Genomic DNA, 12,310 nt, shown 5'->3' on the forward strand with positions numbered 1-12,310 from the left:
CCCAAACTGGTGTCTGAGGTCCCCGTTTTTCATATGACATGGAAATAGGAATTGCTATCAGATAACAACACCGGACTTTTCTGGTTCAGGTCAAATATTTTACCCTTTACACTTGGAGTTTCTCTTTTACTGTTTTCTTAACCTGTCACAGCCTTTTAATTAGAATGTATTGCTAGAGGACAGGCCGCATTGTCATACTTTGTGCATTTTATAAAAATACACAAAAGCACCAGACAAGCAGCTGTAGTGTGAACTCATCCAGATGGGAAACTGAAATTCCCCAGAGGGGCATCTTCATTGTTGTCTTTCTTTGTTCCAGAAGCAAAGGCCGATAATGAACCGAGCTGTTCGCCGGCAGCTCAAGAACTGTTGACAAGGCTGGGATTTTTGCTGGGAGAAGGGATCCCAAGTGCCACACACATAACCATTGAAGACAAAAATGAAACCATGGTAATGCCTGAGGAAGACACTGCATTTCATACCTGTTCAGAGGATGAATGAAGAGATAACCATCTTTCCCCCCTCCTCGAGTGGGGAAGTCATTGTTTGGTCAAATGAGTTCTGGGCTATTGTGTATTGAAATTTATTTCAACAATTTGGTTCTGGGTTTTTGCAGTGGGGAGGTGGGGAAAAGCAGAAGGAAGCAGAACTTAAGAAAACGTCCACATTAACCTTCTAGTGAGCACCTGGAGAATAGTGGCTGAATGAATTAAAGGGGCTAAAAGAATCCCTTCATAATGACACTAGTACTTTATCTTTATAGCACCATTCTTCTCATCTGGCTGCTTTAGTATATGCTTTCCTGTGCTTTTTTAGCTGCTGATATTTTGGAGGGTCAGTGGGGTGAGGAAAAGATTTATAGGAGATGAGACAGAGACAAAATAAGATGAGATCAAATGGTTCAGCTACCAAGAGAGCACCGCCTCCCCCCTCCAGGGAGTAGCTATGCAGCACGCACCCTGCCACTTCCAAGATGCGTGTGCTTGAATAGCAATAAGGGGCTGCAGCTTCAGCCCCCTGCGAGGGGCTCTGCGAGTGAGGGTGTCCTGTGTTGATTGAGGCTGCAGTGGTCACCAGTCTCCTTCCCCTGATCGCAGAGCCCATAAATCTTTAGGAATCGAATCAGGTCGTGGTGCTCATGAAACATTACAAAAACAGAGTTCCCAGGTTTTCCGTACAGGGGTCAAATAACCCATTTGTCTTCTGCAGACTTTCAATGAGAGGAAGTCTCTGCCCGTTTGCCATGTCTGTTTTACAAATGTGCATTCTCAATACATTATTGCTAAGACTGCCCTTTTAATAAAAAAAAGATCACAAAGGAGGGGAACAAAACAGATATATTTCTCTTAAAAGTTGAAAGATCATATATGTATATATCCATGTCTGTGCATATGTATTTCCCTAGATTTAAAAAACCGTCTTCCATTTTCCTGTTTTAAGTTTTATTGTTTCAGTGTCAAAAACAAAAGCATGTGTTGGAGACTGCTGTGTAAGCCGTGCTAACTCCTCCTTCCCTTCGTCTTGCAGTGCACAGCTCTGAGCCAAGGCATCAGTCCTTGCTCCACACTAACAAGCAGCACCGCATCTCCTAGCACCGATAGCCCCTGCTCAACCTTGAATAGCTGTGTCAGCAAGACGGCAGCCAACAAAAGTCCCTGTGAGACCGTTAGCAGCCCTAGTTCCACCCTGGAAAGCAAGGACAGTGGAATTATAGGTAAGAAGCACACGGCTCGGTAATGTAATGGCTTGATGCACGTCAACCAGAGCACTCACCAGGCACTTCCTAAGAGGGTTTTAGCATGGACTGTGAAGGTCAATCTGCCAGCAGCCTGTTTTTGCAAAAAAAAAAAAAAAAAAAAAAATTCTTTGCAGACGGCACTGGCTCCATGTGTAGCTGAGTGAATGGAGCATCGGCTTTTATGTTCCTTGATGTTTACTTTATAACACTCAGCTCCTTTAGCTAAAATTTTTTTTTTAATTTTTCCAGATCAGATCTGGCCTATGAAGTCCCTCCTCACTAATCAGTTCCATTTGTTGAGCATCAGGACCCGCTGGGGCACAGAGCAGGGCAGTGAAATCCCTGCATATTAAGAAGTCTTCCCAGTCTGATCTCAAGGTCACCTATTTCCCTGACAACAGTTCAGGTGTATGTTCTCTAAGGCTTCTTGCAATGGTATCTGACCACTGTTGAAGGACAGAAATTTATAAGGATGCCTTCCCTAAGGCCCCACACCCCCATAATAGGGGTAGTTGTCCTGAACCAAGCGGCCAGGAGACAGGGGTTCTAGTCCTGACTCCTAGGCCGATTTGCTAGGTGACTCAAGCAACATTTGACCTTTTTTGCGCGTTTCTTTCCTCCTCTAGAAAATTTAGGATATTGATTAATTTAGTAGTTTACAGTCCCATGTGTACATTAGAATCATCCAGGGAATTTAAGAGTCCTTATTTTCACCTGCCATCCCAGACAGACCACATCTGTGTTTCTGTAAGTGAGCTCAGACATCTATGTGTCTCAGGTCTCCAGCTTGGTGCCTTTCAGATAACGGACCAGTGGACCCCTTGCAGGGGATTGTTCAGGCCTTCCTCTGCTCTGAGATTATATTGCAATTTCACAGTGGAGCTCTTCTGAACAATTCACCTCCTTCCCTTTTGCTGAGTTATGCACATGTCTTTGAGGGATATTTTATGTTTTATTGTGGACTGAACACAATTTCCACATTAATATGTAATCAAGTGGAATGAATGGCATTTGAGCCCCTTATTTTCTTTAGTCACCTGCAGTTTCTTTTAAGTGTAATTTGAAAAGCCAAGTTGCAAGTTCATCCAGTTTGTACTTTGGAGATTGCCCCGGAAGGACTGTGAGATTCCTGGGATGGTTGTGGGCTATCTGGTGCAGACCTCGGTATGGCTTTGAGAGGGGCCCCTCAGCTTAAGGAATGCTGCTTCTTGCCTCAGTTTTCACTTGGATCAGACTCTTCAGTGGATTTTGGTTTTATTTTGCTTTAATTGCTTTCTTGAGACAATATTCACATACTGTAGTATTCACCCATTTACACCATTGGATGGTTTTTAGTATATTGTCACCATGTATGATTTTAGAACATTTTCATCATCCCAAAAAGAAACCTTGTGCCCATTAGAAGTCAACTCTACATACCCCCCACCCTACCCTTACCCTCTACCTGTCACCCCGGAGCTCCCCAGCCCTAGTCAACCAGTAATCTGCTTTCTGTCTATGGATTAGCTTACTCTGGACAGAGCATATAAATGGTGGCAGAGTTTTGTGTAGCAAATTTAAATTCTTTATCCTTGGTTTGAAGGCCTTCCAGTGAGCTTATTCTGCTAATTCCCCATTCTCATCTTACCTTGCTTCCCCAGTTGCTGTTTAGTCTAGTTCATCTAATTTTTTTCCTACATTACTTCTGTTCTCATTCTTTCTGAGCTATCCACCACTGATAGATCTTTGGTATTAATTCTGAGATAGCCAGATGACTTTCTTCACAGCCTTCTTGGCTCTTCTGAAATTTTATTCTCTCCGGGGAATTTATCTTCCTTCAAGGAAGATAAATTGTGGCCAGTGCTACTTTTTTTTTGGTGGTGGTGACGGAGGGTGGGGGGGGCAGGCTTTTACTTTTTATTGTATGTTCTGTCCGTTGGCATTACATGCTTCTGATTGTAACCAAATCAGTGTTTTGTTTTGACAGAAACTTTCAGTCACAGAGAACCTCCCATTCATTTATTTCTCTTCTCTCACACTCAGTGAGACACACAATGCTATGATTTTTAAAGAAGTCTAAACAGAGGAAAGAAGGGGTACTGATTTTGCTTTTTGTATTGTCAGTGAAAGATTGAGCTGTGGAGGCTCTTAATTAATTCTTGATTTTAATATAATCCCACCCAGATTTACTTGTACCCCTGGTATGTGCTCCCCCTGGTGCCTCAATATTTTCCTTCAGTGTATGCATTCTTGTTCTGTTTAATTTGGTCTCTATCTAGACAGGGGTGTGTCATTATTCCAGCTCCCTCTCGGCTTCTTAGCATGGTGTTGGGGATGAGAAAGAGAATTGTTGCTACTACCAGGTTGTGTTGAGGGAGGAAACATTTGGTCGGTTTATAAAGAAGCCATGCAGGATTCTCGAGAGTTCCATGTTGGCTTTGTCAAACCTTTTAATGTCCATGTTTTAAGCTCTGCCTTGAGGGCAGAGTAGTACATTTCATGTCACTCAGGCTGACCTTTGTCTGTCTGCTCAAGCCAACGTGTCTCCTGAACTTGGCTGAACTTGAAAAGTGGCGACGATTGAGGTGAAAGCAGGAGGAATTAGGAAGTGGCTGGGAAGGGCCCAGCTCTGGAGATCCTGCTTCCCACTGCATTAGCTGCTCCCCTGTGGGGTGCAAGGACTGTAGGTGGGATGAGAGGGAAGCACTGTGCTGGTGACAGCGTTCCTCTGTTCTCTCTCCTTCCACGACCTGCAGAATTAGAACCTCTTGCCAAGGGACACACGGGAGGTGTGGTAGGGAGGAGAAGGAAAAGAAGCAAGAATTTCCTCTCCAGGCAGACGTTAGCCACAGGCCTTTGAAGAGGCAGGCATGGTGGGGCCAGAGCGGGAAGGAGCTTCCTCTTAAGTCAATACAGGGTGTGCAGGTTCCATTGCTTCTTAACAGAGCAGGTATCTATGACTCAGTTATGGTTCTGCGATTGCTGGGGTGAGGGGCGTGCCTTTTTCCGTCTGAAGAACATGCCTGTTTTTGTAAGGTGTAGCCTGGGAACAGCAGCTTTGGGGCATCTTTAAATGTTCGATAAAGTATTCAAGAGCACTGTGATCCTAGCGAGCTGAGATGAAGGTAAGATACCTTGGCTTCCTGCTTTTGGAAGACCTGACAGTAGCTTGTAAAATAGGCCGGTAAGGATCCACGTTCCAGATTACATAGGGCCTGGAGAAGGGAGGAAGAGGCTCTGCCTTTAATTTTCCATTTTAAATAGTTTAAAGTTTTATCAGCCAGTAGTGCCCGGGTTGGAATGGCAAAGGCTTTAGGGGTGGGCTGGCACAAAATGCACAGCTGCCGTGGCATTATGAGGCTCAAACCGGGGGTCCATGTACAGTATTAGCGCAGTTTATTTAGGGCATTTGGGGAAATTTCAAACAGTACTTCACCCATCCTTTAAAATTCCTGAGCCTCTCCTTGCTATTTAAGCTGATTTCCGTCATGTTGATTATATTGAATCTAAATATTTTTGCCCAGCAGATGCAAGGACAGGAAGCTTGTGTTCCCACATGCCCGGGCAGCCCTCTCCGGGCTGCGCAGGGCGCCCTGCCTGTGTTCTGTTTCCACTGCTCAGGAGGAGGAAGGGCAGGCTAGTGACCACTAGAAGAATTTATGGGGCCCCTTCCAGTCTTTCCCCAGTCTTTCCCCACCCCGTGTCAACTGTATTATGTTATCCAGAGGGGAGTCCCACTTTATCCTATTTCAGGAGGTCCAAGTTCTTCTCACAAAAATGTCTTTAGAAGTATAATAATTCTGTCATGTAGAAATACTGTCTAAGCCAGATGGGATTCACTGAATTGGCTATTAATGTCTTTTTTTTTTTATTATTTTTTTAAGTAAAGTTCCTTACCCTTTGCGTAATAAAATCATTGGCATTACTAGAAGTCAGTGTCTGATTTTTAAATTTTCAATGTGGAAATCTTCTAAATGTGAAACCCAGCTGTACCCAATCACCATAAAATAGCTTTCAATTACTTGCTTTGAAAAGAAAAACTTTGTAAAGAAGTGTACTTTTGAAGGTGTTTCCTCCATGTCTGAGAAAACGTTTCTTCCGTAGTTGACACTCCTTTGAATATAACCTTGCTTCCAGCTGCTACAAATGGAAAGTATAAGCTGTCTTAATCACAGTGTAGAAAAAAATAAAGTGTGTGTATTCACTGGAATGTATGAACACCAATCTGATTTTTTTATTAAAAAAAAAAAAGCATCACTAAAAATAGTGGGTTTTAAAGTATTTTTTAGGCTGGGCTCAGTGTCTTACGCCTGTAATCCTAGCACTTTGGGGGGCCGAGGTGGGAGGATTGCTTGAGGTCAGGTTGAGTTTGAGACCAGATTGAGCAAGAGCGAGACCCTGTCTCTACAAAAAAATATTAGAATTAGCCAGGTGTGGTGATACGCACAAGTGGTCCTAGCTATTTTGGAGGCTGAGGCAGGTGGATTGCTTGAGCCCCGGGGGGGGGGGTGTGGAGGGTGTGTAAGGAGTGTGGGGGACGCCAAGTGGATGGCAGCCACCTCTCCCGGACTCGGTGTGTTTCCTCCCACCCAGAGCAGTGTGCTGTCCATCTGCCCGGCTCCCCACCCCTGAGCCGGCAGGCATGAGCCGCCACATTCCACCAGGCTAGGGAGCTTTCAGGATGATTAAGTGCTCAGAATTCCAGCCCTTCCCGACACCTTTCCCTTTTCTTTCCTCATGCTTGCCTGTGTTTTCCTCTTGTTCAGTCTGAAGCAGGGCAGCAGGTATACATTTAGACAGGCGAATACCTTCGCAGAAACATTTCTCCTGCAAAAGTGACTTGTGGTAAAATATTAGACATTTGGTTAGTATCTTTCCGGTGCTCGCTAGAGTCTGATAATATTTGTTTTTCTGCCCAGCTGCTTAGGATGTTAAGAAAATATCGTGGGCTGACTTTTATCTTCCCTGGACTCTCTCCTACCTCCTGCTAGGGTTGTAAAATGAAAGTGATTTCAGAGGTGGCTTTACACCTTTTATTTCCGGGAGTTTGTGTCCCAAGGGAGATCATCAGATGCAAAGGCACACAAAGATGAATTAATTGCAATTTATTTTCGCTTTTGACTTATTGTAAATCCTGCCCTTTTGATTTTATGCTAATGCTGCTTTGTTGCCACCTGTACTACCCTGCTTGCTACTAAATGGAAATGCTTTGAAATTGATTTGGTAATAACTATTTAGAGTGTTTCAAATCTGGGTTAATATTCATTTTGCTACATTGCCTGCAATTTAAAAAATCATCCTTAATTATAGAAGCCTTTTTTAAGTCTCTTGGGTGAAGGAGGAAAATTTTTCTTTACATATATAATTCAGTAGTATACTTAAATGTGGGAAAGAAATCCTTGATGATTTGCTATATACTTTTATTCAGCCAAATTAGATTCTTTAGGCTGTTCTGTCAGTGTAGCAAGCATTTATTGGCACCTACTGTGTACCAGGAGCAAGCTTGTCCAGTACTGGGGTAGTAAAGTTAAGGCACAGTATCTGTTGTCAAAACTTGTCCACCCCGGGGGACTACAGGATGGCCGCCTGCCCCATGGAGGGTCTGAGCAAGGTGTCAGTTGCTGAGAAGAGTTTAAAACATGGCATGATTGACACCTCTGATGAAAGGCATATGCTGTAGGTGCATAATGATACCAACCACTAATAGTGCCTTGAACTCTCTGCCAGAGTCTGGAACTTCGTGGTGTCATTGATCTGTGTCAAAAGCTCCAGTGTCTCAGCCTTCAGCGTACAGGTTATGTGAAACTTTGCCAAAACGCCGTGCAGTGTGCTTTTGCCGGAAAACTTCGTGTTTAAATCCTCAAGCTTTTCTCTGGAGACTATTCTCTGCTGTGTCAGACTGAGTTGGACAGTGTGGCTGAGCAAGGTGGGTCCCATTCCCCCACTCCTGAGCTGCCCTGCCCCCAGCTATTCCTCTAGGTGTTTCCGCAATCAAAGGGCCCGATGAATGTGACTGAGAAGGCATGGCTCAGGTCCCTGGCCTCGCTGCATGTCATAGCAGAGCACACCTTGCGCAACACGGGAGAGCATTGAGCTGGAGATTTGGTACAGAGATCTGGCTGTCACAGCCCGATCCCAGCGTGCCAGGCCAGAAGGGGAGCAAGGCTGGCCAGAAGTGCCACGCTGTCATTCTGGGGTGGGTGCAGAAGGAGAAGCCAGAAAGCCCCTTGAAGCTAAAGGTTATGGGGCATCCCACCTGGGACGTTCTGGTTGGCATTTCAAGAGAGGTAACTTGAGTGTCTTCACTGGATCCCTCTCCTTACTGGGCAGGGAGAGGTTAAAGCTGTGACTACAGGTGAGCCAGGGACCCTGTTCTGTGTATGGTTTGTTAGTTTGCAGGTGGGGTGAGCCCAGGGTGGGGAGAGAAGTGCAATCTTGTATTTCTGGCAGGAAAGCTGAAGGCAGGCTGGTCTCATCCGCGCAGTCTTTCCCTTTGTCACTCAGGGAAATCCCAAATACAGCCTGGCAGCCTCAGCTCCTCAGGAGAGGAGCACAGCCTCCTGCCAGGTCAAGAGGACTAGAGAATTCTTTGCATTGCTGCCCTGACTTGCCTTTTTGATCTTTTCGTGATTTTGGAGTTCCTTTTCTGCATTGAAACTTAATTTTCTAAAGTTGTTAATCAACTGAGGCAGTTTCTACAGTAGTTGGATTTTCCTTTTTTATTCGTTTCTTCCCTTCTCCTGCTTTTATAAACAACCATTATGTTCTTTTCTTGTCTGATCTTTAATTCATTGGTCCAGTGTTTTAAATTCTTCCTGTCAAACATTAAACTGAATGTAGAGGTTAAAAAATGTTTGGGGTTTTTTAAGCAACATTTTAATTTTCTTCAGTTATTTGGGGAGGAAAATGTTCTTGAGTACTCAGGATATGTGAGGCACTTTACATGCATCCTCATATCTAATTTTCTCCACAACCTGAGGAAGGACAAGACTATTCTATAGAGCCCTCATTTGGAAAATGAGGGCTACATCAGACTATTTATGGAGTGCATGAAGAAAATTTCAATTTCTGGGTTTTTTTCCCTCATTGTTTCAAAATGTATATTTTTATGTATTTTATTACAATAAATTAGGGTACTATATGTACAAAATTTAGAAATACATGTATATGGGATGCATGCCCCAGATTTTCTGTTACTAGTGTGGCATGATCAGAACAGTATAGAGCACCTTTCTGGAATACACCGCGACTTGGGGTGTTCTGGGGCTTTGCTGTCTGTAGGGTTGTTCCAGGGATTCAGTGAGTGGAGATATGGCACATGCATAGAACAGAGCCTGGCACGTAGTAAGCACTGTTGTGATAATCACCTTGGCCACTATCATTGTTGTTTCCTCCCTGGTGAATTAGAAATGCTCACAAATAGACGTTTAGTAAACCAAGATTTTTCTTTTTCGGTGAAAGGATGAGTTGAGGAAAGGAAATGGGAGCAAAAGAAAAGATGCAGTCAAGAGTCAGGTGCTTAAGATTTTATTCATTTGTCTTCTAAGTGGGCAGAAAGTTTTAAGTTTCCTAGTAGCCAGTGGAAAGAGAGAAATGCCATCAAATACTCGTTCCTGGTACCAGGTCCAGAGAGACATACCTCCTCCTTGTGGGACCTCAAAAGGGGAGAAACCAAGATTATCACCCAAGCCCCTCTCACCTTTCACCTCTTATCTTCCCTGTAGCTCAAAGAGAATTCTGCTCTGTGTGGCATATATTTGATATCATTGGCTTTTAGCTCCTAAACCTTTCTGGACTAACACTGTAGACAGTTTAGCTTTCTTTTAAAACTGTAACTTGATTTAGATCCCACCAAAGTAACTTTCAAGACCCTGGACCTACACTGTTTTTTTTGCTATTGACTCTTTTAAGTGTACATTCAACATAGAATCATCAGAAGTTGAAGAGGAGGTTTTAAAAAGTTGGGAAGGAGAAGAAAGAATACAGTCTTATTTCAGAGCTGTAAGGTAGCAAAACATTGGATGACTGAGTGCATGACTTTTTAACGAGGCAGACTTCATGAGCTGCAAACTATTTTTTAGCCATGTATACTTAAAAAAAACTCCTTTTCCATGTTGAGCCTTGTGCAAGCCAAAGGGTCTTTTAAAAATACACAGTGTGTATTGTCAGAGGATTAGTGTTGGATATACCACTAACCATGCATGTGCTTGCGTGTGTGTGTGTGTGAGATCAGGTTTTCCTGAATCCGTTTTGTACCTATAAAGAGAGGTTGGTGGTTCTCAGCCTGTCTACCTCCTTTCACAGTTGTGGTGATCAGGTATTTGCCCTAGTATATTAAGAAAGTACTTTGGAAGTATTCCAGCCCTGTGTACTAGTACAGAGAAAGAAAAGACCCCACCCCTGGGGCTAAAAGGAATTTTCAGCCTATGTGGAGAGTCAGAAATAGCACATGTGAATCAATGAGCAGTACCAAACTAATTTGATGCTAAATTGTAAGGCACAGCCTCACCTCCCAGCTTGATAAAGCTTAAGGCTTGATAAGTACTCATGTTTCAGAATCTGTGTGCTGGAAGCGTGGTTGAGACTGAACTGGGGTAATGATGGCAATAATTAACAAAAGCTATCATCCATACTAGTTGAAGGGATAAAATGTTAGAATTTTTTAGTTTTTAGCGAAATTTAACGATTATGCAGGCCAGGCGCTGTGGCTCACACCTGTAATCCTAGCACTGAGGCCGAGGCGGGCGGATGGCTCGAGGTCAGGAGTTTGAAACCAGCCTGAACAAGAGTGAGCCCCCGTCTCTACTGAAAAATAGAAAGAATTAATTGGCCAACTAAAAATATATAGAAAAAATTAGCCAGGGGCTTGGTGGCGCATGCCTGTAGTCCCAGCTACTCGGGAGGCTGAGGCAGGAGGATCGCTTGAGCCCGGGAGTTTGAGGTTGCTGTAAGCTAGGCTGACGCCACGGCACTCTTCCCCGGGACAACAGAGCGAGACACTGTCTCAAAAAAAAAAAAAATTATCCAGTCTCTGGGAAATGTCAAATAGCAACTTATTTTGTAGAGGTTAAAAAAAAAGTCACCACTGTTAGGACGTTGCCCTAGTTGTGTGTGTGTGTCTACATAGGCGCATTCTTGAGAGTTGATGGGGTTAACCTCATTAGGAATTTGAGTTTCTGTTAGCCTGCAAGAAAGACGTTAGGGTAGCCTGTCATTTATTGGAAGAACCAGCTTTCTCTTGAGAGACCGCGGATCTGCCGGTGTGGTTGCTTCTTAGGTTGGGGAAACCGGACTCATTGGGCCACTGTCTGCCCCGCCCAGTCTGCTTCAGCGCTTAGCTGTAGTGGAGCCAAAGTGGACATGCACCGTCCAGGATTCAGGCTGTGTAGGCTGCATCTGGTTTTGTGTTCCAGGGAGGAGTATCTATGGAGTGGGGCATCTTCTCGGGAAGGCCCGTGGCCTCAGATTTTCTAGCCTCCTGGCCCCTCAGAGCCCCGGGGAATGTGGACCTCGGAAAGAACGTCTCCTCACCTGAACTAAGGGCAGTGGGAGGGCTCTAGAGTCTCCTGCTTAAAACACCGCTCAGTACTTTCCTTTCGAAATGGCTATACCATCTGGGACTACTCAGCCCAGGCACCGTTCCTGCAGCTGGAAGCCTTCTTCCCCCACCCGTTTTCCTTCCTCTCACAGCTGAGACCTGCTCGTTTCCTCCCGTCAGATCCTGGGCATATAGTGGCCCTGCAGTGAACGCTGGGCCTTCAGCCTGTCCTGCAGTCCAGGAGCTCTCACGGGGCTTTCCCAGCTCTCTTCAGCTTCTGCCTGGGGCCCTGAGGTCCTGCTTTCCATAATGTCACTTGTGACAGGAAGTCTCTGTTCCCACTGCTTAAGGTCATAGGACTCAGACCCTTGGGGTTTTGAGCACACAAGTGCTTGGCACTTAGCGTACTTTGGCTTGTGTTTATTTTTCAACTTCTAAACATGTGCTCCCTAACAAATCCAAACAAATCACCCCCACCCCTGGTCTGGAACTTTTTCTCTCATTTAGATGTTGGGGTAGCCTGAGAACCTAACTTATTATGGTAAGTCTGAGAAAAGTCTTCTGAGTTGCAAACACTGGACTTAATAAATGAAAGTTTATGGTATAATCTGTGTTACAGGACCGCCTGTATTTTTATACTTATTAATAGGGTTGCCATTAATAATTACCACTAATAAGCAATAAACTTCTTAATAAATTAAACCATTTCTGTAAAGCATTAGAACAGTCCCTAGCATGTAGTAAACAACCTTCAATAAATGTTAGCTGCTGCTGTCACCATCACCATTGGCATTTTTATGATGGAAAGAGTCACATTTGCTTATATATGTATGCTCATGTTAACGGTCCATTTAAAAACGCCGTGAATCCTGTATTTTCCAAGGTAGAGGTATGGTTTAATACTGCTGATAGAACACTTGGCAATACTGGGAGTCTACTCAAAAGATGTGATAAACTCCATCCCAAGTCAGCTTATGTTTCTATTAGAGACATAGCACGAACAATCTGAAACTGTTAACAGTGGCGTTAAGTGTAGTGTCTCTGCCTACGATGGA

General features: G+C 44.1%; 1 protein-coding gene across 7 annotated transcripts in view; it reads left to right on the top strand.

Annotated features, from left to right (window-relative positions):
- TANC1 (tetratricopeptide repeat, ankyrin repeat and coiled-coil containing 1) overlaps window positions 1-12,310 on the top strand; it is a 225,168-nt gene that overhangs the window by 148,924 nt on the left and 63,934 nt on the right. For 6 of the 7 annotated variants that reach the window (XM_012745247.3, XM_012745253.3, XM_012745251.3 and 3 more), the window contains 2 exons: window positions 320-450; window positions 1,528-1,714. In XM_012745247.3, coding sequence (XP_012600701.2) covers window positions 320-450; window positions 1,528-1,714 — 318 coding nt within the window. The remainder of the gene's footprint in view (window positions 1-319; window positions 451-1,527; window positions 1,715-12,310) is intronic. The other variant, XM_012745252.3, reaches the window with a different exon arrangement.

The sequence above is a fragment of the Microcebus murinus genome, chromosome 8, assembly GCF_040939455.1.
Source record: "Microcebus murinus isolate Inina chromosome 8, M.murinus_Inina_mat1.0, whole genome shotgun sequence".
In the NCBI taxonomy this organism is placed as follows: Eukaryota; Metazoa; Chordata; class Mammalia; order Primates; family Cheirogaleidae; genus Microcebus; species Microcebus murinus.